Genomic DNA, 21,180 nt, shown 5'->3' with positions numbered 1-21,180 from the left:
CCCAGCCCTTTGTACCTACAAGAGAGAACCCAGGAGTCCTGGCTCCCAGCCCCCCCCCACCCCACCTCTCATGCACCAGCTCCCAGAGGCGGGGAGAGAACCCAGGAGTCCTGGCTCTCTGACCCACCAGCCCCCACTCCACTCCCAGAGGTGGGGGGAGAACCCAGGAATCCTGGCTCCCAGTGTTAACTCCCAGGCCGGTTTCCAAGGCAGAGCGGGTCTGGCCCAGTTATGGGGCAGCCGGGGCTCACCCCGCCAGAGTCGGGGGGCAGGATCGTTTGCCGGCAGCCAGGGCAGGGCCGCACCTGGAGCCCGGCCACGCCCCAGCCTCAAAGGTCGAGGAAACCTGCAGCTATAAAACAGGGAAGAGAGAGAGACAGCCAGCGCCAGGGAGAGAACCCAGGAGTCCGGGCTCCCAGCCCCCCTGCTCTGACCCACCAGCCCCCACTCCCCTCCCAGAGCCGGGGAGAGAACCCAGGAGTCCGGGCTCCCAGCCCCTCCTGCTCTAACCCACCAGCCCCCACTCCCCTCCCAGAGCCAGGGAGAGAACCCAGGAGTCCGGGCTCCCAGCCCCCACCCCGCTCTAACCCACCAGCCCCCGCTGCCCTCCCAGAGCCGGGGAGAGAACCCAGGAGTCCGGGCTCCCAGCCCCCCCGCCCCAAGCTCCAGGCCCACCACGTGAAGGTCACGGGCCTTTCCTGGGGGCTGACTCAGGTCTGTCCTCAGAGCCTCATGGGGAACCGAAAGCCCTGAATCATCACCCCCCCTCCCCGAGGCAGCTGGTGTCCGTCAGAGCCACGAGCCCATCTTACGTGGCCTCCCGCCACCCCCAGCCCATGGGGCCCAGCATGTCGCCCAGCCCCACGGCCGAGGAGGGGGTCACCTCAGCACCTGTAAAACCAGCCGCCCCGCCCCAGAGCTGGGCGCATCCAGCGCCGGGCGAGGGGTCCCCGTGTCACCGGCCGCCCCGCCCCAGAGCTGGCCGCATCCAGCGTGGGTGAGGGGTCACCGGCTGCCCTGCCCCAGAGGTGGCCGCATCCAGCGCCGGGCGAGGGGTCCCCATGTCACCGGCCGCCCCGCCCCAGAGCTGGCGGCATCGAGCGTGGGTGAGGGGTCCCCGGCCGCCCCGCCCCAGAGCTGGCGGCATCGAGCGTGGGTGAGGGGTCCCCGGCCGCCCCGCCCCAGAGCTGGCCGCATCCAGCGTGGGTGAGGGGTCCCCGGCCGCCCCGCCCCAGAGCTGGCCGCATCCAGCGTGGGTGAGGGGTCACCGGCTGCCCTGCCCCAGAGCTGGCCGCATCCAGCGCCGGGCGAGGGGTCCCTGTGTCACCGGCCGCCCCGCCCCAGAGCTGGCCGCATCCAGCGCCGGGCGAGGGGTCCCCGTGTCACCGGCCGCCCCGCCCCAGAGCTGGCCGCATCCAGCGTGGGTGAGGGGTCCCCGGCCGCCCCGCCCCAGAGCTGGCCGCATCCAGCGTGGGTGAGGGGTCCCCGGCCGCCCCGCCCCAGAGCTGGCCGCATCTCCGCCGCGAGGCCTCGCTATCTGTGCGCGAGGCCCGTTTCCGAGCGCGCTGGCGGGTGGGGGCGGGGGGTGGGGGAGCGACCTTGGCAGGGGAACTGGTTTCGTTTCCTTCAGTTTATCAGGGACGCGCAGGAAGGGCCGGGCGGGACGGACAGACGGACGATCCGGCAGCGTCTTCGGCATGGGGGCCCTGGTCCTGCTGCTCTGCCTGGCAGGTAGGCGCCGCCCCTGCTCTCACCCACCGCACCCCACTGCCCTGCCCGAGCCGGGGAGAGAACCCAGGAGTCCGGGCTCCCAGCCCCCCCTGCTCTGACCCATCAGCCCCCACTCCCCTCCCAGAGCCCGGGAGAGAACCCAGGAGTCCTGGCTCCCAGCCCCCACCCGCTGCTCTAACCCACCAGCCCCCACTCCCCTCCCAGAGCCAGGGAGAGAACCCAGGAGTCCTGGCTCCCGGCCCCCCCGGTCTAACCACCAGTCTCCACTCGCCTCCCAGAGCCAGGGAGAGAACCCAGGAGTCCGGCCTCCCAGCACCCCCCTGCTCTAACCACTAGACCCCACTCCCCTCCCAGAGCCAGGGAGAGAACCCAGGAGTCCTGGCTCCCAGCCCCCCCTGCTCTGACCCACCAGCCCCCACTCCCCTCCCAGAGCCTGGGAGAGAACCCAGGAGTCCTGGCTCCCGGCCCCCCCGGTCTAACCACCAGTCTCCACTCGCCTCCCAGAGCCAGGGAGAGAACCCAGGAGTCCGGCCTCCCAGCACCCCCCTGCTCTAACCACTAGACCCCACTCCCCTCCCAGAGCCAGGGAGAGAACCCAGAAGTCCTGGCTCCCAGCCCCTCCTGCTCCATCCCACCACACCCCACTGCCCTCCCGGGCTGGGAAGAGAACCCAGGAGTCCTGGCTCCCGGCCCCCCCGGTCTAACCACCAGTCTCCACTCGCCTCCCAGAGCCAGGGAGAGAACCCAGGAGTCCGGGATCCCAGCCAACCCCCCGAGTTTTATTTCTAGTTTCTCGTTTTGCGTCGAGCCCGAGGTCACTGTGGAAATGTCGTGAGCTTTCGCCTGCCGCAGCTTGGCCACCAGGGCCCGAATCTGCTCGGTTTGGGGTGCAGAAAAATGGAATTTTTTTGGTTGCCCCGTCAGTTTCCACCCCCCAAAACAGGGACCTTGCTCCTTTTCCCAGCAATATTGGGGTGAAAAGTGGGCAACCCCCCCCCCCGGCTTTCCAAAAGGGTCAGCTACGACCCCAGCCACTGTGTCTGGCTCGTATCCCGGGAGCAAGGCGGCGGTGAACCGGGTTCTGTCGAGAGTTGCAATCTGTGGAGTTGCCCTAAAAGTCCATTTTTTGGATCCGAAGAGAATGTTAAGCCGCGTTAACTCTGAAACCTAATGAGGGCATGATTGGAAATGAACCACCAAAACTGAGTTGGGTGGCTGGAGAATAAGGCAGAAGGATTTGGGCGCAGGGGGGCGGGGGAAGCTGGGGTTGGGGCTTTGGCCCCACCTTTCCGCCCCAGGGGACGTGTCTTCTCAATTGGGGTGTTAACTCTGAAGGCTAACGATGGTACGTTTCATGTTGCCGCTGGTGTTGGCTGAGAGAGGATCACTTAGGGGGCAGGATTTGAGGGCATGATGTAATTGGGGGGCCCACATCCTTTGGAACATGGAGGATGGAATCTGGATATTTAGGGGGGTGTTCACTCTGGGCTCTAACGGTGGCAAAATGAAAGCAAATTAAAAGATTGCACTCAACATAGGCGTGGGGCAGGGGGCAGTCAGAGGGCAGAGGTTGTGGGAGGAGAGAAATTAGCCTTCTATATTTCCTGTCCCCGGCAGCCAGGTTAGCAACGTGTGTGAATACTCTGGACCCTAATGATGGCCATTGACATGCAGCTAGCCAGGGGAAGTGTATTGGTGCCCTGTGTCTACTTTGAAGGTCTAATTGTGTCCCCCCCCCCGCTTCCTCACCCCTCGAGTCTGCATCTTCACCCCGCCCGGCGATGGGGCCCAGGAACTAACCACGCCCGGCTCCAGGATCGAGGCCGCGTGCGACGGCTGCCCCCGCCATAAGTCATCGGCCACCCTCGTGCCGTCTTTCACCAAAACCACCCCCACCACGACCCACCGCACGACACGCCCCACCAATCACACCACGACCCACCCGACCAACCACACCACGACCCACCGCACGACACGCCCCACCAATCACACCACGACCCACCCGACCAACCACACCACGACCCACCCGACCAACCACACCACGACCCACCGCACGACACGCCCCACCAATCACACCACGACCCACCCGACCAACCACACCACGACCCACCCGACCAACCACACCACGACCCACCACACGACACGCCCCACCAATCACACCACGACCCACCCCACCAATCACACCACGACCCGTGGGACCCACCACACCACGACCCACCCGGCCAACCACACCACCCCGCACACGACCCCCCACCTCACCACGGCGGCCCCGACGCTGCCCCCGGATGCGGCGGTAGGGAACTACTTGGTGTGGAATGGGTCGGACGTCTGCCTCCGGGTTCAGTCGGGCCTCCAGATCCGGATCCAATACGAGAACCGCTCCAAAGCGTGGGTAAGAGGAAGGGGAGGCTAGTGGTTAGGGCTGCGGGGCTGGGAGCCAGGACTCCTGGGTTCTCTCCCCAGTCTGGGAGGGGAGTGGGGGCCAGTGGGTTAGACCGGGGTGGCCAGGTGCCAGGACTCCTGGGTTCCCTCCCTGGCTCCGGGAGGGCAGTGGGGGCTGGTGGTTAGAGCAGGGCGGGGCTGGGAGCCAGGACTCCTGGGTTCTCTCCCCAGCTCTGGGAGGGGAGTGGGGGCCGGTGGGTTAGAGCAGGGGTGGCTGGGAGGCCGGACTCCTGGGTTCTCTCCCCTGCTCTAGGAGGGGAGTGGGGGCTGGTGGTTAGAGCAGGGCGGGGCTGGGAGGCTGGACTCCTGGGTTCTCTCCCTCGGACTCTTGGGGTTCAGGGATGAAGGTGATGCCGGGTCACCTGACTTCTCTCTCCCTCCCAGCTGTGGGGCGCGTTTACCGTCCAGCCGAACCACACCGTGGTGGTGGGAACCTGCTCCCAGGACTCAGCCACCATGAACATCACCTTCGCCCAGGGCTTCCTGCACTTCACCTTCGTGAAGGTACCGGCGGGGGGCTCCATGGGGCGCGCTCCCCCGGCAGGCGGGGCTGGCCCCAGGGCGGTGCTGGGGGGCAGGGGGTGGGGCGGGGGGCTTGGCAGGGGGTGCTCTCCCCCGGCAGGCAGGGCTGGCCCCAGGGCGGTGCTGTGGGGCAGGGGGCGGGGCGGGGGCTCGGCAGGGGGCGCTCTCCCCTGGCAGGCAGGGCTGGCCCCAGGGCGGCGCTAGGGGGCAGGGGGCGGGGCGGGGGGCGCTCTCCCCTGGCAGGCAGGGCTGGCACCAGGGCGGTGCTGTGGGGCAGGGGGCGGGGCGGGGGCTCGGCAGGGGGTGCTCTCCCCCGGCAGGCGGGGCTGGCCCCAGGGCAGTGCTGTGGGGCAAGGGGCGGGGGGCTCGGCAGGGGGCGCTCTCCCCCGCCAGGCAGGGCTGGCCCCAGGGCGGTGCTGTGGGGCGGGGGCTCGGCAGGGGGCGCTCTCCCCCGGCAGGCGGGGCTGGCCCCAGGGCGGCGCTGTGGGGCAGAGGGTGGGGCGGGGGCTCGGCAGGGGGCGCTCTCCCCCGGCAGGCAGGGCTGGCCCCAGGGCGGCGCTGGGGGGCACGGGGCGGGGGCTCGGCAGGGGGCGCTCTCCCCCGGCAGGCAGGGCTGGCCCCGGGGCGGCGCTGGGGGGCAGGGGTTGTGTAGACCGCTGCTGTGTTCCACCCCAGAGGTGGCTGCAGGTCCGTGCTGGGCGGATGTTGGGGGTCCAAACGTTGGGGGTCCCTCGTGTCTCCCCAGAATACAACCCAAAACGCTGTCTACCTGCACGAGGTCAGAGCCAGCTTGAGCGTCCACTTCCCCGGGGCCACACGTGAGAACTGGGGGTCCAGGCTGTTGTGGGGGGAGGTTTGGGGGAGTTGGGGGGAGATGGGGAAAAGGTTTAGGGCATTGGGGCGAGCTCGGGGCGCGTTCGGGGCGGTCGGGGTGACTTTGGGAGGTCAGGAGTGACTTTGAAGGTTCGGGGTGACTTTGAGGGGTTGCGGTGACTTTTGGGGGGTCCGGGGTGACTGAGGGTTTGGGGTGACTTGGGGGGGGTTGGGGTGACTTTGGAGGTTTGGGAAGGTCAGGGGTGACTGGGGATTCGGGGTGACTGAGGGGTTGGGGTGACTTTGGAGGTTTGGGGGGTCGGGGGTGACTGGGGATTTGGGTGTTAGGGTGATTGGGGGTCAGGGTGACTGGGGGTTTGCGGTGACTTTGGGGATTTGGGAGGTTTGGGATTTTGGGAGGGTCAGAGGGGAGTTTGGGGGTTTGGGGGGGTCGGGGTTGACTTTGGAGGTTCAGGGGAGTCGGGGCTGACTGAGGATTCGGGGGGGTCAGGGTGACTTTGGGGATTTGCGGTGACCTTGTGGATTTGGGGGGTCTGCGGTGACTTTGTGGGGTCAGAGGTGAGTTTGTGGGTTTGGGGGGGTCGGGGTTGACTTTGGGGTTTCAGGGGTGACTGGGGGCTCAGGGTGACTTTGGGGGGTTGGGTTGACTTGCGGGGACAGTTCGGGACCCAGGGTTGGTGAGGTGGGTGATATGGGGGTTCGGCGTGACTTTGGCGGGTGAGAGGTGAGTTGGGGGGGGTCGGACTTGACTTTGGGGGTTCAGGGGTGCCTGGGGGCTTGGAGTGACTTTGGGGGGGTGAGAGGTGTGTTAGGGGGGTCGGGGTTGACTCTGGGAGTTCAGGGGTGCCTGGGGGCTCGGGGTGGCTTTGGGGGGTCAGAGGTGGGTTTGGGGGGTTGGGGTTGATTTTGGTGGGTTCAGGGGTGCCTGGGGGCTCGGGGTGGCTCTGGGGGGTCAGAGGTGGGTTTGGGGGATCGGGGTTGACTTTGGGGGTTCAGAGGTGCCTGGGGGCCCGGGGTGGCTTGGGGGGGGTCAGAGGTGGGTTTGGGGGGTTGGGGTTGACTTTGGGGGTTCAGGGGTGCCTGGGGGCCTGGGGTGGCTTGGGGGGTCAGAGGTGGGTTTGGGGGGTCGGGGTTGATTTGGGGGGTTCAGGGGTGCCTGGGGGCTCGGGGTGGCTTTGGGGGGGTCAGAGGTGGGTTTGGGGGGTCGGGGTTGATTTGCGGGGTTCAGGGGTGCCTGGGGGCTCGGGGTGGCTTTGGGGGGTCAGAGGTGGGTTTGGGGGGTCGGGGTTGATTTTGGTGGGTTCAGGGGTGCCTGGGGGCTCGGGGTGGCTCTGGGGGGTCAGAGGTGGGTTTGGGGGGTCGGGGTTGACTTTGGGGGTTCAGGGGTGCCTGGGGGCCCGGGGTGGCTTGGGGGGTCAGAGGTGGGTTTGGGGGGTCGGGGTTGACTTTGGTGGGTTCAGGGGTGCCTGGGGGCTCGGGGTGGCTCTGGGGGGTCAGAGGTGGGTTTGGGGGGTCGGGGTTGACTTTGGGGGTTCAGGGGTGCCTGGGGGCCTGGGGTGGCTTGGGGGGGTCAGAGGTGGGTTTGGGGGGTCGGGGTTGACTTTGGGTGTTCGGGGTGGCTTTGGGGGGTCGGGCGGCCTGGCGGGGCCGGTTCGGGACTCGGGGTGACTCGGGGGGCCGGCTCTGAGCTCTCGCCCCCCGCAGAGAGCCAGTTCGCGGCGCAGAACAGCAGCCTGCGGGAGTTCGAAGCCCGGCTGGGGAAGTCCTACCAGTGCGGGAACCGCAGCCTGGCGCTGGCCCCCGCCTTCCACCTCGACGCCCTGCACGAGCGGCTCCAGGCCTTCGCCCTTCCCGGGGGCCACTTCGGGGACGGTACGGGCCCCCCGCGGCCCCAGACCTGCCCCCCGCGGCCCCTCTGCTGCCCCAGCAACCTCTCCTCTCGCCCTGCCCCCCATTTCCCCCGATCCGAGCCCCGCTCCCCCATACCCCTCTCGTCTCCCCGTGCCCTCCATTTCCCCCGATCCGAGCCCCGCTCCCCCATACCCCTCTCGTCTCCCCTTGCCCCCATTTCCCCGATCCGAGCCCTGCTCCCCTTGCCCCCCATTTCCCCCGATCCACGCCCTGCTCCCCCATACCCCTCTCATCTCCCCCTGCTCCCATTTCCCCCGATCCGAGCCCTGCTCCCCCATACCCCTCTCGTCTCCCCTTGCCCCCATTTCCCCAATCCGAGCCCTGCTCCCCTTGCCCCCCCATTTCCCCTGATCCGAGCCCTGCCCCCCATACCCCTCTCCTCTCCCAGTGCCCCCCATTTCCCCCGATCCGAGCCCTGCCCCCCCATACCCCTCTCATCTCCCCTTGTTTCCCCATTTCCCCCGATCCGAGCCCTGCTCCCCCATACCCCTCTCGTCTCCCCTTGCCCCCATTTCCCCGATCCGAGCCCTGCTCCCCTTGCCCCTCCATTTCCCCCGATCCAAGCCCTGCCCCCCCATTCCCCTCTCATCTCCCTCTGCCCCCCCACCCCGCGGTCTCAGCCCTGCCCCTCCTCTCTTGCAGCCGAGCAGTGCCCGGAGGATCAGCACAGCATGGTGGTCCCCATCATCATCGGGGTGGTTCTTCTGGTCCTGATCCTGATCATCGTCATCGCCTACATGCTGGGCCGGCGCCGGTCCCGGGGCGGCTACCAGACCATCTGAGGGGCTGGGACACAGGCCAGGGGGCGGGAGCTGGGATGGGGCCTGTCCCCTCTAGGGGCGTTGGCTCCCCTCTGCCTCGGGGGCGGGGAGTGGGGTGAGGAAGAAGGTCCAAGATCCATGTATTTTATTTTACTGATTAAATAAATTCGGGCCGGAGTGGGGGGGGGGTTGTTGGTAAATACGAGGACGTCTCAGTTATTGCTCGTGCCCCGGCTCCTGGCAGCATCCCAGTGAGCTCGCCCGGCGCTGGATGCGGCCACCTCTGTGGCAGGGCGGCCGGTGACACGGGGACCCCTCACCCGGCGCTGAGATGCGGACCCCTCTGGATGGATAGACTGGCTGGACAGATAGATACAGCCCCTGCCAGCATGTCCTCCTTGCTGTCCGTCTGTCCATCCGGAAGGCCGGGCAGCTGGACAGACAGAGCAGCTGAGTCAGCCAGGCTGGGGCTGACCGGGCAGCTATGGGGCAGGAGCGGGGCAGAGACAGGGGCCAGGTGTTGGCGGACAATTACAGTACGGCTTCTTTGGGTTGAAGTCTTTGTTTATTGAGGTTACAGAGAACCCAGGCATCCGGTTCCCCGGTTCCTCTCAATACCCCCCGCCCCCGACTTCAACTGCCCCTTGCCCAGCCTGGTTGCAAATTCCCAGCTCCCTGCCACCACCCCAGTTCTGACACCCAGCCCCTACCCACACTCCCGCCTGGCACCCTCACTTCACCTACCTCCCTACACCTGCCCCCAGGTTGGGGGGAGGGAAGGGGGGAAGGGAATAAACATTCAGCAGATTAATCAGGGGGGCTGGGAGCCAGGACTCCTGGGTTCTATCCCTCAGTCCCGAAGGGTCAGAGCCAGTGCCTCACGGATCTCGGCCGCGGCGCCATCCTCTCCCTCCCCGTCCTCGACGGGATCTTCCTCCTCCTCCTCCTCTTCCTCCACCATCCAGCGGGGCTGGAAGACGTCGCCGTGCATCTCGCAGACGTTGTGGAGGGTGGAGCAGGCGGCGATCAGGGTGGGCAGGAAAGAGACATCCGTGTCGTTGCGTTTCTGGAGGCAGCGCCAGCGACCCCTCAGGCGCCCGAACGCCACCCCCACCACAGTGCGGGCGGCGGCGGCGTACTCGTTAAAACGCCTCTGGGCCGGCGTCAGCTCCCCGGCCCGGTAAGGCCTCATCAGCCAGGGCAGGAGCGGGTAGGACGGGCCGCCCAGCAAGTAGACGGGCACCTGGACGCCTCCCACGTCCCGGGCTGCCCCGGGGAAGAGCTCCCCCCGCTGGGCGCGCTGGTAGAGCTCGGAGGCCCGCAGCACCTGGGCGTCGGTCTGCCTCCCGGGGCAGCCGACGTTGACGTCCCAGAAGCAGCCGCGGGCGTCGACGGCGGCCTGCAGCACCACCGAGTGCCAACCCCGGCGGTTGAAGTACCCGGCGGCGTTCTCGTTGGGGGCCCGGATGGGGATGTGCAGGGCCCCCAGCACGCCGGCCAGCTGGGGCGGGGCGGGGAAGCCGGCGGCCCGGGGCCCGGCGGGGGCGGCCACGTAGGCCGGGGTGAGGATGGCCACCACGGCCTCGCAGACGTCCCGCAGGATCTTGCAGACGGTGGAGCGGGAGACGCCGAACTGCTGCTCCACGGCCCGGTACTCGGTGCAGGCCCCGAGGCGCCAGAGGGTCATGGCCAGGCGGACCTCGGCGGGGATGGCCCGGCGCATGTTGGTGTCCCGCCGCTGGATGGCCCCCCGCAGCCGCCCGCAGAGGTAGTCGAAGGTGGCCGGCCCCAGGCGGAAGTTGTCGGCCCACTCGCCGGGCCCGAAGGCCTTGGCCCGCACCGTGTCCCAGAAGGCCGAGCTGCGGGCCTTGCTCCAGAGCCGCCGCTCCCGGGCCGGGGCCGGGGGCGGGCGGGGCAGGGGCGGGCGGCCGGCCGGGCGGGGGCCGGGCCCGGCCGCCGGGCTCCCCGCCCGCCACAGCAGGGCGAAGCGGCGGCCCCAGCGGGCCCGGGCCCGGCGGCGGCGGGCGGCCCGGTGGCGGCGGGCGGCCTCCCGCAGGCGGCGGCCCCGCTGCAGCCGCAGGTAGTGCAGCAGGCAGAGGGCCACGGCCCCCCGGCTCAGGGCGGGGAGCGGGCAAGATGGCGGGGCTGGGGCGGCCATCTTGGGTTGGCCAAAGTTTGGTCAAGGCAGGGAGTCTCTGTGTGTGGGGGGGGGGGGCTCTAGGGCGCATGCGCGGGAAGGGGAGCCGGGCGCGGGAAGGGAGGGCGCGTGCGCGGGGCGCACAAAGGGAGGGGGGATGGGAGGAAGGGCGCATGCGCGGGGAGGGATGGGGCGGTTCGGTGGGAGGGCGCATGCGTGAGAATGACAGGCCACGAAGGGGGGAGACCGCATGCGCGAGGAGGACAGGAGGGGGACTGTTGAGGGAGGGCGGCGCATGCTCGGCTTCCCCTGTCTCTCCCTCCCTCCGCTACGCATGCGCCGAAGAGAGCGAAAGAGGCGCCTGCGTACTGCCGAGGGGGGAAACGCTGCGGCTGGAGTGCGGGCGCATGCGCACAAGCCGTTGGGGGGGGAAGCGCCTGCGCAGTGAGTGGCTCCGCGGGCGCCTCCGCGCCTGCGCCGCAGGCACCGTGGCGACATGGAGGCGGAAGCGCCGGCCGGGCCGGGGTGGGCGCGCGGCCATTTCCCAAAATGGCGGCGGCGGCGCTGCAGGGGCTGCTGGTCCCGCACCTGCTCCCCGAGCGCTGCTACGACGAGCTGTTCCTGCGCTTCAACCTGCTGCACGGTGAGCGCCCGCCCCTCCCCCACCGGGGCCACACCCGCCGGCCGCCATGGCAACGCAAGGCGCCCGCCCTCCGGCGCTCCACGGGGCGGGGCGGGGCGGAAGTGCCCGCTGAGGCCGCCATGACGGTGCGGGGCGGAAGTGCCCGGTGAGGCGTGCCGCCGCCATGACGGTGCGGGGCGGAAGTGCCCGCAGAAGGGGAGTTCCTGGGGGAGGGGTGACCCCCCCCTCTTTGTCAGCCCACTCCCCTGTGTTGACACATCCCGGCCTCAGCCGTCTCCCCACTTCTGGGGGGACTACAATGGAGGGGCAGTGGAGGTTGGGTGGGGGTCAAGGGGGGGCAGGGGTAAGGGGGAATGGGGGAGTGGTGGGGCTGGGGGAGGGGTGGGGCTCAGGGGTCTGGGGGAGCGGTGGGGGGTGGGAGGAGCAGTGGGGGTTGGGTGGGAGTCAAGGGGGGCAGGGGGAAGGGGGAGCGGTGGGGGTGGGTGGGAGTCAGTGGGGCTGGGGGCAAGGACGGTGGGGCGGGGGCTAATGGGGGGAATGGGGAAGGGTGGGGGGCCTGGGGGAGCGGTGGGGGTCGGTGGGGGGTGGGGGTTGGGTGGGAGTCAAGGGGGGCAGGGGGAATGGGGGAAGGGGGAGCGGTGGGGGTTGGGTGGGAGTCAGTGGGGCTGGGGGCAAGGACGGTGGGGCAGGGACTAATGGGGGGAATGGGGAAGGGTGGGGGGCCTGGGGGAGCAGTGGGGGGTGGGAGGAGCGGTGGGGGTTGGGTTGGGGTCAGGGGGAGCAGTGGGGGTTGGGTGGGAGTCAAGGGGGGCAGGGATAAGGGGGAAGGGGGAGCGGTGGGGGTTGGGTGGGAGTCATTGGGGCTGGACGCAAGGACGGTGTGGCGGGGGCTAATGGGGGGAATGGGGAAGGGTGGGGAGCAGTGGGGGTTGGGTGGGGGTCAGGAGGCCTGGGGGAGCAGTGGGGGTTGGGTGGGGCGCAGTGGGGCGGGGCAGGAGCTACCATGGGGGCCAAGGGGGGAATTGAGAGGGAGGGAGCCAGGCACACCCAGAGGGCCGAGGCTGGGAGGGAAGGGGGCGAGCAGGGGGGCTGGGGGCCCACGGTGGGGCTGGGGAGCCGGGGGGAGCCCAGCGCGCAGGGATCCAGGAACACGCTCGGGGGGGCCATAACGCTGAGGGCCGGGGAGTGGTGGGGGGAGCAGGGATGCTCAGAGAAACACACGACGTTGGGGGGAGACTGGCCCGTGGGGGGGCAGTCAGAGGAATGAGGGACGGGGACCAATAGGATCAGCATGGGGCCCCGGTCACTGGGGTCGGGGTACCTGAAATATCCAGAGGGGCCGCAGATGCCGGAGCGGGGGGGGGCCGATTGGGGCTGCAGGGCAAAGGGGGCAGGATGCTAAGGACACCCAAAGAGGCCTTAGGGTCGGGGGCCAGTGAAGCACCAGCCCTGGGAACCCAGGATGTGAGGGGGTTGGGGGGTGGGACGGAACGTGCTCCTGCCCCATTTGTATTGACCCCCCCCTGCCCCCCCCCCTCCCTTTCCTTCCCTCCTCCAGTTCCCTGCCTGAAGATCCTGGTCAGCAAAGGGCTGGGAATCGCCATCGTTGCGGGGTCGCTGATGGGTACGCATCCGGCTCCTTGCATCCCCCACTCCCTGTCTGGGTGGGGAATGGGGCAGGGGCCTGTCCCCTCTGGGGGGTGCCGGCTCCCACCCGGCCCCAGGGCGGGGACTGGCTGGCTCATGGGGGGCGGGGAATGGGGCACTGGGCCTGCACCGGCTCCCATCCGGCCCCAGGGTGGGGACTGGCTGGCTCATGGGGGGCGGGGAATGGGGCACTGGGCCTGCACCGGCTCCCATCCGGCCCCAGGGCGGGGACTGGCTGGCTCAGGGGGGTGGGGAGTAGGTCAGAGGCCCGTCCCCTCTAGGGGGCGCTGGCTCCCATCTGACCCCCCTGGGGAGGATGACGAGAGGCCCCTCCGTTCCGTGCCGATGGGGGGCTGCCCCCCAGCCTGACGTGCGCCCCGCCTCCCTGCAGTGAAGCTGCCCCAGGTGTTTAAGATCCTGGGGGCGAAGAGCGCCATGGGGCTCAGTTTCCACTCAATCCTGCTGGAGCTGCTGGCCCTCACGGGCACCATGGTCTACAGCGTGGCCAACGGCTTCCCCTTCAGGTGAGGCTGCGCCTGCCCCCCCTCGCCACCAGGGGGAGCCCCGGCCCCGTGAGCCCCGCCCGTCCCGGCCCCTGCGGGGTCAGGCCAGGTCAGCCCTGGGGTGGGAGAGCCCCGCTGGGAGCCAGGACTCCTGGGTTCTCTCCCCGGCTCTGGGAGGGGAGTGGGGGCTGGTGGGTTAGAGCCGGCGGGGCTGGGGGCCAGGACTCCTGGGTTCTCTCTCCGGCTCAGGGAGTGGGGGCTGGTGGGGTTAGAGCTGGGGGGAGCTGGGAGCCAGGACTCCTGGGTTCTCTCCCCGGCTCAGGGAGTGGGGGCTGGTGGGGTTAGAGCCGGCGGGGCTGGGAGCCAGGACTCCTGGGTCTTGTCCCCGGCTCTGGGAGGGGGGTGGGGGCTGGTGGGTTAGAGCACGGGGGACTGGGGGCCAGGACTCCAGGGTTCTCTCCCCGGCTCGGGGAGTGGGGGCTGGTGGGTTAGAGCACGGGGGACTGGGGGCCAGGACTCCTGGGTTCTCTCCCCGGCTCTGGGAGGGGGGTGGGGGCTGGTGGGTTAGAGCACGGGGGACTGGAGGCCAGGACTCCTGGGTTCTCTCCCCGGCTCGGGGAGTGGGGGCTGGTGGGTTAGAGCACGGGGGACTGGGGGCCAGGACTCCTGGGTTCTCTCCCCGGCTCGGGGAGTGGGGGCTGGTGGGTTAGAGCACGGGGGACTGGGGGCCAGGACTCCTGGGTTCTCTCCCCGGCTCGGGGAGTGGGGGCTGGTGGGTTAGAGCACGGGGGACTGGGGGCCAGGACTCCTGGGTCTTGTCCCCGGCTCTGGGAGGGGGGTGGGGGCTGGTGGGGTTAGAGCTGGGGGGAGCTGGGAGCCAGGACTCCTGGGTTCTCTCCCCGGCTCTGGGGTTCTAAGTCGGGGTGCACCCTTCGGGGGTGCTGGCTCCCTCCCGGCCCCAGGGCAGGGGGCTGGCTGCTCGGGGGGCAGGGTTTTTAGGGCGGGCCGGACCCCCTGTTTTCTCCCCCCTCGCAGCGCTTGGGGCGAGGCGCTCTTCCTCATGCTCCAAACGGTCACCATCGGCTTCCTGACCCAGCACTTCGGGGGACGCACCGCGCAGGGTGAGTGGGACGCGGCCCCCCACACAGGGTGTGGGTTGGAGGGGGGGATCCCTGCGTGGGGGGGGTTAACCCTCTCCTGTCCCCCCGTCCCCCCCCGCAGGTATCTCCTTCCTGGTGCTGTATTTCGCTCTGCTCTGCCTGTTGCTCTCCCCCCTGACCCCCCAGGCCATGGTCACCCTCCTGCAAGCCACCAATGTGCCCGCCATCATCATCAGCCGGGTAAGGGGCCTGCCCCCTCTCGGGGGCGCCGGCTCCCCTCCGGCCCCAGGGGGGACTGGCGGGCTCAGCGGGGCGGGGAATGGGGCAGGGGCCTGTCCCCTCTCGGGGGTGCTGGCTCCCACCCGGCCCCAGGGGGGACTGGTGGGGTCAGGGGGGCGGGGAATGGGGCAGGGGCCTGTCCCCTCTCAGGGATGCTGGCTCCCCTCCAGCCCCAGGGGGGACTGGCGGGCTCAGGGGGGTGGGGAATGGGGCAGGGGCCTGTCCCCTCTCAGGGATGCCGGCTCCCACCCGGCCCCAGGGGGGACTGGCGGGGTCAGGGGGGCGGGGAATGGGGCAGGGGCCTGTCCCCTCTCAGGGATGCTGGCTCCCCTCCAGCCCCAGGGGGGACTGGCGGGCTCAGGGGGCCGGGGAATGGGGCAGGGGCCTGCCCCCTCTCAGGGATGCCGGCTCCCACCCGGCCCCAGGGGGGACTGGCGGGGTCAGGGGGGCGGGGAATGGGGCAGGGGCCCGTCCCCTCTAGAGGGCGCCGGCTCCCATCTGAGCCTGCATGCAGGGGACTTTGGCTCAGGGGTCACACTACTTGTGGGGGGCTGTGTGTTTTGGGGGGGCTGCCCCCCAGCAGGACTTATTCCGTCGAGGGTGTCAAACCAGCCCCTTACCTCCGCCGAAGGTGGGTGGCCGTGGGGCTTGGCTACTCCCGGCCTACAAGCGGCTTGGCGGAGGGGGCTCACGGTGGGGGTGGGGGGGCAAACCTGTCCAAGCTGCTGATCTGGGGGGTCTCGTCTCCTCCCCCCCCCAGCTACTACAAGCGGCCACCAACTACCGCAATGGGCACACGGGGCAGCTCTCGGCCGTCACCGTCTTCCTCCTCTTCGGCGGCTCGCTGGCCCGGATCTTCACCTCCGTACAGGTACCGCCCCCCCGGGGGGGCATGAGCTTTGGGGTCGGGGGGCATGGGGGGGCTTTCCCGCCCACTATCCCTCTGGGCATGCTCCTGGGCAGTGGGGATCCCTAGAGGGGACAGGCCCCGTGCCCCATTCCCCGCCCCCTGAGCCAGCCAGTCCCTGCCCGGGGGCCAGTGGGAGCCAGCGCCCCCCAGAGGGGACAGGCCCCTGCCCCATTCCCCGCCCCCCTGCCCACCCTTACCCCTGTCCGTTTGTCCCCCTCCAGGAGACGGGCGACCCCCTGATGGCTCTGACCTACGTGGTCTCCTCCCTCTGCAACGGCGTCATCGCGGGCCAGCTGCTGTATTATTGGCAGGTGCCGGCCGGCGTGGAGGCCAGGAAGAAGCGGGAATAGCGGGGGGACGGACCCCCCGACTCTGACCACGGCCCCACCACTGCCATCTGAGCCGTTTCGAGGTGCGGGTCAAGGGAACCCACTCAGCCCTGCCCTCCCTCAGCCCAGACTAACCCCCATCTCCCCAGCTGGGCTCTGGCAGGGTGGGGGGAACTGGGGGGGGAGGGCAGGTCTCTACCCCCCCACCCGGCCTGTGAAGTAATTAAACACTGATTTGCCATGAGCTCCTGGCTTTGCCCATATGGGGGGGATCTCTGGGACTCCCTGCTGCAGGGGCAGGGAAGGACAGAGGGTGGAATTGGAATGGAGGGAGGGGCAGGCATGGAAACCCCCAACCCCTCCTCCCCTGCGCCCCCTTGCACCTAACAAGCTCGGTGCTAATCGTGCCAATTAGTCACCACCTTTCTGCTTCCCTGCCCCCCCCGCCCTCGGCGCTGGGATCCCCAAGTGTGGGCAGGGCAAAGCTGAACCGGGCACGGAGCCGGGGTCCCTGCCTGGGGCTGGGAGCCAGGACTCCTGGGTTCTCTCCCCGGCTCTGGGAGGGGGCTGAGCCCTGGGCTCCCCCTCCTGCTGCCCCCCCCCGCAGGTTTCCCTGGGTGATTCACCCCTTCGTGTCAGAACAGGCGGGGGCCCGGGGCCCTTCCCTGGTTACCGTGGCAACTGGGTGGGGTGACAGGGCAGGCCCAGGTGTTGTAGCTGGGAGAGAAGACCGTTACTGGGGCAACGGCACCATCCCCTCCCACCCCCCCCCATTCCCTGGCACACACGGGGTTAACTCTTTAGCTCCTCTCGGAGTAGCTGGGACCGGAGGGGGCTGCGGGTTGGGAGTGGGGTTGGGGGGGGCAGGGCTGGCCTGGCAGGGGGCTGCGGGTCGGTAGTGGGAGGCGCTGGGGGGGGCAGGGCTGGGCTGGCAGGGGGCTGCGGGGCAGGAGTGGGGGGCACCGGTGAGGCTGGGGGGGGGCAGGGCTGGCCTGGCAGGGGGCTGCGGGTCGGGAGTGGGGGGGCACCGGCAGAGCTGGGGGGCGGGGCAGGGCTGGCCTGGCAGGGGGCTGCTGGGGGCACTGGTGGAGCTGGGGGGGGCAGGGCTGCGGTGGCAGGGGGCTGCGGGGCAGGAGTGGGGGGCATTTTCATTTCCTCCTTTAAGTTTTTCTTGCTCTGGGGGGGGGTCAAACCCTGCGGGGGGGAGGTGTCAATCTGTTTCCTGCCCCCCCCAATGTCTCCTTTGCCCCCCCCGCCCCCCCCAGTAATGCTCCAGGGTTGGGGGGCGTGTCCAGGAACCAGGTTTATTCTCTTTACAAAATACGTTGACACCCTGCCTTGAGAGAGAGCCCCCCAGCGCTTGCACCCCCCCCACACTTCTCTGGGCTGTCCCTGCCCCACGCTCCCCCTCTTTCAGCCCCCCACTGCCGCCCCCCCTTTCTGGTGCCAGTGCCCGGGGACTTGATTTGTTAGGGGGTGGGAGAAGCAAGCAAAGAGTTAACAGAGGGTGTGTGTGGGGGTGGGAGATGAGGGGGGAAGAGAGCCTCCACCCTGCCCCCCCTGCTTAGGTTGGAGTCACTGGGTCACCCCCAGAGTCCCCCCAAAACTTTGTTCCTCCTCCACTTTTTCCATCTTTCCGTATAAAAAGCTGCCCCCCCCCTCGGTCCCGGCCCCCCGCGGGCTAGAGGGGCGTCAGCGGTGCCGGCCCGGGGGGCTCGTAGGGCAGCTGCGGGAAGCCCTCGCCCACGTCGCAGGCCTGCAGGCCGTAGGCGGCCATCATGTCGCGGAAGTCGGCCGGCAGCACCCCGGGGTGGGGCGCGGGCTCTTGCTTGTAGGGCGTCGGGGCCGGGGGGCCATAGGACAGGCCGCTGCGGGGGGTGGGGGAGAAGAGGGGTTAACGAGCCGGATAATTACAGCTTCAGAATGAGAGAACCCAGGAGTCCGGGCTCCCAGTCCCTGCTCCCCTCCCAGAGTTAGGGAGAGAACCCAGGAGTCCAGGCTCCCAGCCCCCCCCTGCTCTGACCCACCACCCCCTGCTCCCCTCCCAGAGCTGGGGAGAGAACCCAGGTGTCCGGGCTCCCAGCCCCCCCTGCTCTGACCTACCACCCCTTGCTCCCCTCCCAGAGCTGGGGAGAGAACCCAGGCGTCCGGGCTCCCAGGCCCTCCTCCCCTCCCAGAGCCGGGGAGAGAACCCAGAGGAGTCCTGGGTCCCTGCTCTGATCCACCAGCCCCCACCACGAGGGCTGGGAGCCTGGACGCCTGGGTTCTCTCCCAGCTCTGGGCCATGTCATGCGGGGGGGGGGGGGGTGTGCCAGCCCTGCCCCCGCAGCTGCAGGAAGAGTCTCCCGCCCCCCCAGGGCTGGGTGAGCCGGGGCCGCATTCCTCAAGTGGCCTGTTAATCCGGTTCTGGGCGTGAGCGGTTCCCCCGTGGCCTGCCCTGACCTGCCCTCCCCTCGCTCGGCCGGGGACGGAACCCAGGCGTCCTGGCACCCTGCCTGCTCTGAGCACTAGCCCTTGCTCCCCCTCCGGAGAACCCTGGAGTCCTGACTCCCCTTCTCCTTTAGTGGGCAATGTCGCCGTTAGAGCAGAGGATGCTGGGAGTCAGGATTCCTGGCTTCTTCCACTTGTGCCTCAGTTTCCCCTCCCTCCCACACACGCCCCCGCCCTCCCCCGCGGTGCAGAGCCAGGCCATGGATTGGACGAGGCCTGGCCGGGTCATGACCCTTCGCTCAGGGCACAGCCAATGCCAGCCGCAGGGCGGGTGCTGCCTGGCAGCCAGCCCCACCCCGCCCCTGGCTGGGACCCAAAGATCTAGGGCCCCGGGCGGGGGTGGTAATATCCTGGCACACGAGGGAGCCAGGACTCCTGGGTTCCTTCCCGGCTCTGGGAGCCGAGTGGGGGCCAGGACTCCTGGGTTCTCTCCCCGGCTCTGGGAGGGAAGTGGGGGCTGGTGTGTCAGAGCAGGGGGGCTGGGAGCCCGGACTCCTGGGTTCACATACCAAGCAGCTGGTGCCCTGTCATGCCCTGGGCATCACTCAGCAGCTGGCCCGTGTGGTCCCAACCAGCCCCCAAACCTGGTTCCCCTGCTGCGATGCAGCCACCTCTGGGGTGGAGCGGCTGGTTATTCGGGGACCCCTCGCCAAGATGCGGCCGCCTCTGGGGATGGTCATATGCAGACCCCCTCATTTCAACCATCCCTGCTGGGGGAAAGAGGGACCATACCAGCCCCCCCTCTGCCCTTGCTAATTTCCCCCGGAAGGGGGCACAGCTGGGGGTCCCCTGTTTGCCTGAGGGGATGGGGGACAGGAGGCGCGGGCGGGACCCACCTGTACCCTCCGGCCGCGTTCCCGTAGCCGGCGCTGGCCTGGCCCGGCGGGTAGCGGGGCGGCTGGTAGCCCAGGGGCTCGCTGTAGCCCCAGGGCCGGGCGGCAGGCGGCTGGGGGGGCGGCGGGTGGCCCCCCGGCGGCTCCTTGGCAGGGGCCCGGCCCTTGCGGCGGGGCCGGTACTTGTAGTCGGGATAGTCCCGCAGGTGGCGGGCGCGGAGGCGCTTGGCTTCCTCCACGAAGGGGCGTTTCTCGGCCTCGCCCAGCCGGCGCCAGGCGGCCCCCAGGCGCTTGGAGATCTCCGAGTTGTGCATTTTGGGGTGCTCCTGCGCCAGGCGCCGGCGCTGCCCGCTGGACCACACCATGAAGGCGTTCATGGGGCGCTTCACCTTGTCCAGGGGGGCCCCCACCGCGCCCTGCCCCTCGGCCATGCCCGGCCCCGTCTGCGCCCGGACGCCCTGGGGAGCAAGATATAGCCCGGCCGGGGCCCCGCCCACCGGAGGGTGGAGCCTCCCTGCCAGGAGCCGGGGCCCCGCCCCTGGGGGGCTCAGCCCACAGCTGGGCCAGCAGGCTAGCCCCGTCCCCCACCACCTGGCTCCTCCCCACACAGATATGCTGGCCCCCACTCCCCTCCCAGAGCCGGGGAGAGAACCCAGGAGTCCAGGCTCCCAGCCCCCACTCCCGTCCCAGAGCCGGGGAGAGAACCCAGGAGTCCAGGCTCCCAGCCCCCACTCCCCTCCCAGAGCCGGGGAGAGAACCCAGGAGTCCTGGCTCCCAGCCCCCACTCCCCTCCCAGAGCCGGGGAGAGAACCCAGGAGTCCTGGCCCCCAGCCCCCACTCCCGTCCCAGAGCCGGGGAGAGAACCCAGGAGTCCTGGCTCCCAGCCCCCACTCCCCTCCCAGAGCCGGGGAGAGAACCCAGGAGTCCTGGCCCCCAGCCCTCCCTGCTCTAACCCATCAGACCCCACTCCCCTCCCAGAACCAGGGAGAGAACCCAGGAGTCCAGGCTCTCAGCCCCCCCCACCCTCAGCAACCCATGGGGCCCCGCTCCCCTCCCCAAGCTGGGGAGAGAACCCAGGAGTCCTGGCTCCTAGCTTTACCCCCTCTAAGGACTAGCCCCTCCCCGTGACTAACGGGGGGCAGTATAGCCCCCCCCAGCTCCGACATGATTGTTCCCTCCCTGCCCCCTGCCTAATACGACGTCTCCCCCCTGTGGCCACTCCTCACAATTACACCCACTCCTGTTCTCTCAGGCCTTCCGCCCCCCCGCCTGCCTGCTTGGGGGGGCAGGGGGAAGAAACCAGGAATCCTGCCCCCACAGGAACACACTAGGCCCCCCTGGGCTGTTGCTGAGCTTGTCCTCCGATACCTGCCCCCCCCAGGCCAGCAGGGGTGGGTCCACCAGCTCCCCAACTGCTGGGGGGGGGAGTAACGCACTGAGGGAAGGAACCAGCAGCTTCCCCCACCGGCCAGAAAACCCACCCGCCCCGGCCAATTGAACGAGCCAACGAGGCTGAATGGGGGGGGGGGGGAAGGTGGTTAACGGTGGGGGGGCACACCAACTAGGGCGTGACTAGACCCACCCCCACACAGCAAGTGAAGGGCGCGGAGCCGACATCAGTTCTTTTCTGTGGCTTTATTGACAATCTCGGGGGGCGAGGAGGTTTATTGGGGGGGGGATGATTTTCTGCCCCCCTGGCCGCATTTCCAGGGGGAGGGAGGGGAAGACACAGCAGCTGTTGCTTACGAGTTTGGTTCTTTATTCTCTTTTAAATACTGTACAGTGAAAAATAAATAGTCTCAACCGTCACAGCTCGATTTTGCCCCCCCCCGTTGCCCCCCCGGCCATGCGACACTGGGGGCGGGGGCCGGCTCTACCGTCTCCCCCCCCCCGTCTGCCACAGCGTACGGGGAAAAAAAGAAAATACCTGCTGTTTTTGTATTGCCTGGAAACAAAAATTCGCTCCGCACCCGTGGTACCTTCCGGTTTGTTTGTTTTAAGGAGGGGGGGGATAAACGGCACAGCCTCAGGCACCGCCCCCCCCCCCGCCGAAATCGTTGCCCGAGCGACCTAGGCAGTGGTGGGGGGGGGGGGGGGAAGAGGAGGAA

The 21,180-nt window shown here is 69.2% G+C and overlaps 4 protein-coding genes across 5 annotated transcripts; 2 read left to right on the top strand and 2 right to left on the bottom strand.

Moving 5' to 3' along the window:
- Nucleotides 1-1,070: 1,070 nt before the first annotated feature.
- On the top strand, nucleotides 1,071-8,353 carry CD68 (CD68 molecule). The gene is made up of 7 exons (XM_084616567.1): nucleotides 1,071-1,156; nucleotides 1,631-1,731; nucleotides 3,489-4,123; nucleotides 4,558-4,677; nucleotides 5,441-5,513; nucleotides 7,234-7,401; nucleotides 8,083-8,353. The coding sequence occupies exons 2-7, from the start codon at nucleotides 1,698-1,700 to the stop codon at nucleotides 8,220-8,222; spliced, it is 1,170 nt and encodes a 389-aa protein (XP_084472693.1). The 5' UTR covers nucleotides 1,071-1,156; nucleotides 1,631-1,697; the 3' UTR covers nucleotides 8,223-8,353.
- Nucleotides 8,354-9,051: 698 nt separating this feature from the next.
- Nucleotides 9,052-10,359, bottom strand: LOC311513956 (putative nuclease HARBI1; the record flags this gene model as incomplete). The annotated part of the gene is made up of 2 exons (XM_084616172.1): nucleotides 9,052-10,086; nucleotides 10,171-10,359. The coding sequence occupies 2 exons, from the start codon at nucleotides 10,357-10,359 to the stop codon at nucleotides 9,052-9,054; spliced, it is 1,224 nt and encodes a 407-aa protein (XP_084472298.1).
- Nucleotides 10,360-10,809: 450 nt separating this feature from the next.
- MPDU1 (mannose-P-dolichol utilization defect 1) lies at nucleotides 10,810-15,993 on the top strand. Of its 2 annotated transcripts, XM_084616339.1 has the most exons (7): nucleotides 10,814-10,981; nucleotides 12,540-12,605; nucleotides 13,020-13,152; nucleotides 14,167-14,252; nucleotides 14,353-14,471; nucleotides 15,271-15,381; nucleotides 15,642-15,993. In XM_084616339.1, the coding sequence occupies exons 1-7, from the start codon at nucleotides 10,888-10,890 to the stop codon at nucleotides 15,768-15,770; spliced, it is 738 nt and encodes a 245-aa protein (XP_084472465.1). In that variant the 5' UTR covers nucleotides 10,814-10,887; the 3' UTR covers nucleotides 15,771-15,993. The 2 variants fall into 2 exon arrangements, with proteins under 2 accessions (XP_084472466.1, XP_084472465.1); XM_084616340.1 differs by lacking the exon at nucleotides 14,353-14,471 and having other exon boundaries at nucleotides 10,810-10,981.
- A 964-nt stretch (nucleotides 15,994-16,957) lies between these two features.
- Nucleotides 16,958-20,658, bottom strand: SOX15 (SRY-box transcription factor 15). The gene is made up of 2 exons (XM_084616231.1): nucleotides 19,076-20,658; nucleotides 16,958-17,617 (listed from the first exon to the last, which is right to left on the bottom strand). Exons 1-2 carry the CDS (start codon nucleotides 19,501-19,503, stop codon nucleotides 17,431-17,433), a joined length of 615 nt encoding a protein of 204 aa, XP_084472357.1. The 5' UTR covers nucleotides 19,504-20,658; the 3' UTR covers nucleotides 16,958-17,430.
- Between the last annotated feature and the right edge of the window lie 522 nt (nucleotides 20,659-21,180).

Source organism: Lepidochelys olivacea, assembly GCF_965140295.1.
Source record: "Lepidochelys olivacea isolate rLepOli2 genome assembly, chromosome: 28".
NCBI classification, from domain to species: domain Eukaryota; kingdom Metazoa; phylum Chordata; order Testudines; family Cheloniidae; genus Lepidochelys; species Lepidochelys olivacea.
Note: the sequence above shows the minus strand (reverse complement) of the source record. Positions and strands in the feature narration are given on the sequence as shown.

Excerpts from the sequence above, each read along its gene's own strand:
- CD68 (XM_084616567.1), top strand. The coding sequence starts at position 1,698 with ATGGGGGCCCTGGTCCTGCTGCTCTGCCTGGCAG. Across the intron at positions 1,732-3,488 it reads CCTGCTGCTCTGCCTGGCAG|TCTGCATCTTCACCCCGCCC; the intron begins GTAGGCGCCGCC and ends TCACCCCTCGAG. Across the intron at positions 5,514-7,233 it reads CCACTTCCCCGGGGCCACAC|AGAGCCAGTTCGCGGCGCAG; the intron begins GTGAGAACTGGG and ends CGCCCCCCGCAG.
- MPDU1 (XM_084616339.1), top strand. The coding sequence starts at position 10,888 with ATGGCGGCGGCGGCGCTGCAGGGGCTGCTGGTCCCGCACCTGCTCCCC. Across the intron at positions 12,606-13,019 it reads CGTTGCGGGGTCGCTGATGG|TGAAGCTGCCCCAGGTGTTT; the intron begins GTACGCATCCGG and ends GCCTCCCTGCAG. Across the intron at positions 14,472-15,270 it reads CCGCCATCATCATCAGCCGG|CTACTACAAGCGGCCACCAA; the intron begins GTAAGGGGCCTG and ends TCCCCCCCCCAG.
- SOX15 (XM_084616231.1), bottom strand. The coding sequence starts at position 19,503 with ATGGCCGAGGGGCAGGGCGCGGTGGGGGCCCCCCTGGACAAGGTGAAG. Across the intron at positions 17,618-19,075 it reads AACGCGGCCGGAGGGTACAG|CGGCCTGTCCTATGGCCCCC; the intron begins GTGGGTCCCGCC and ends CACCCCCCGCAG.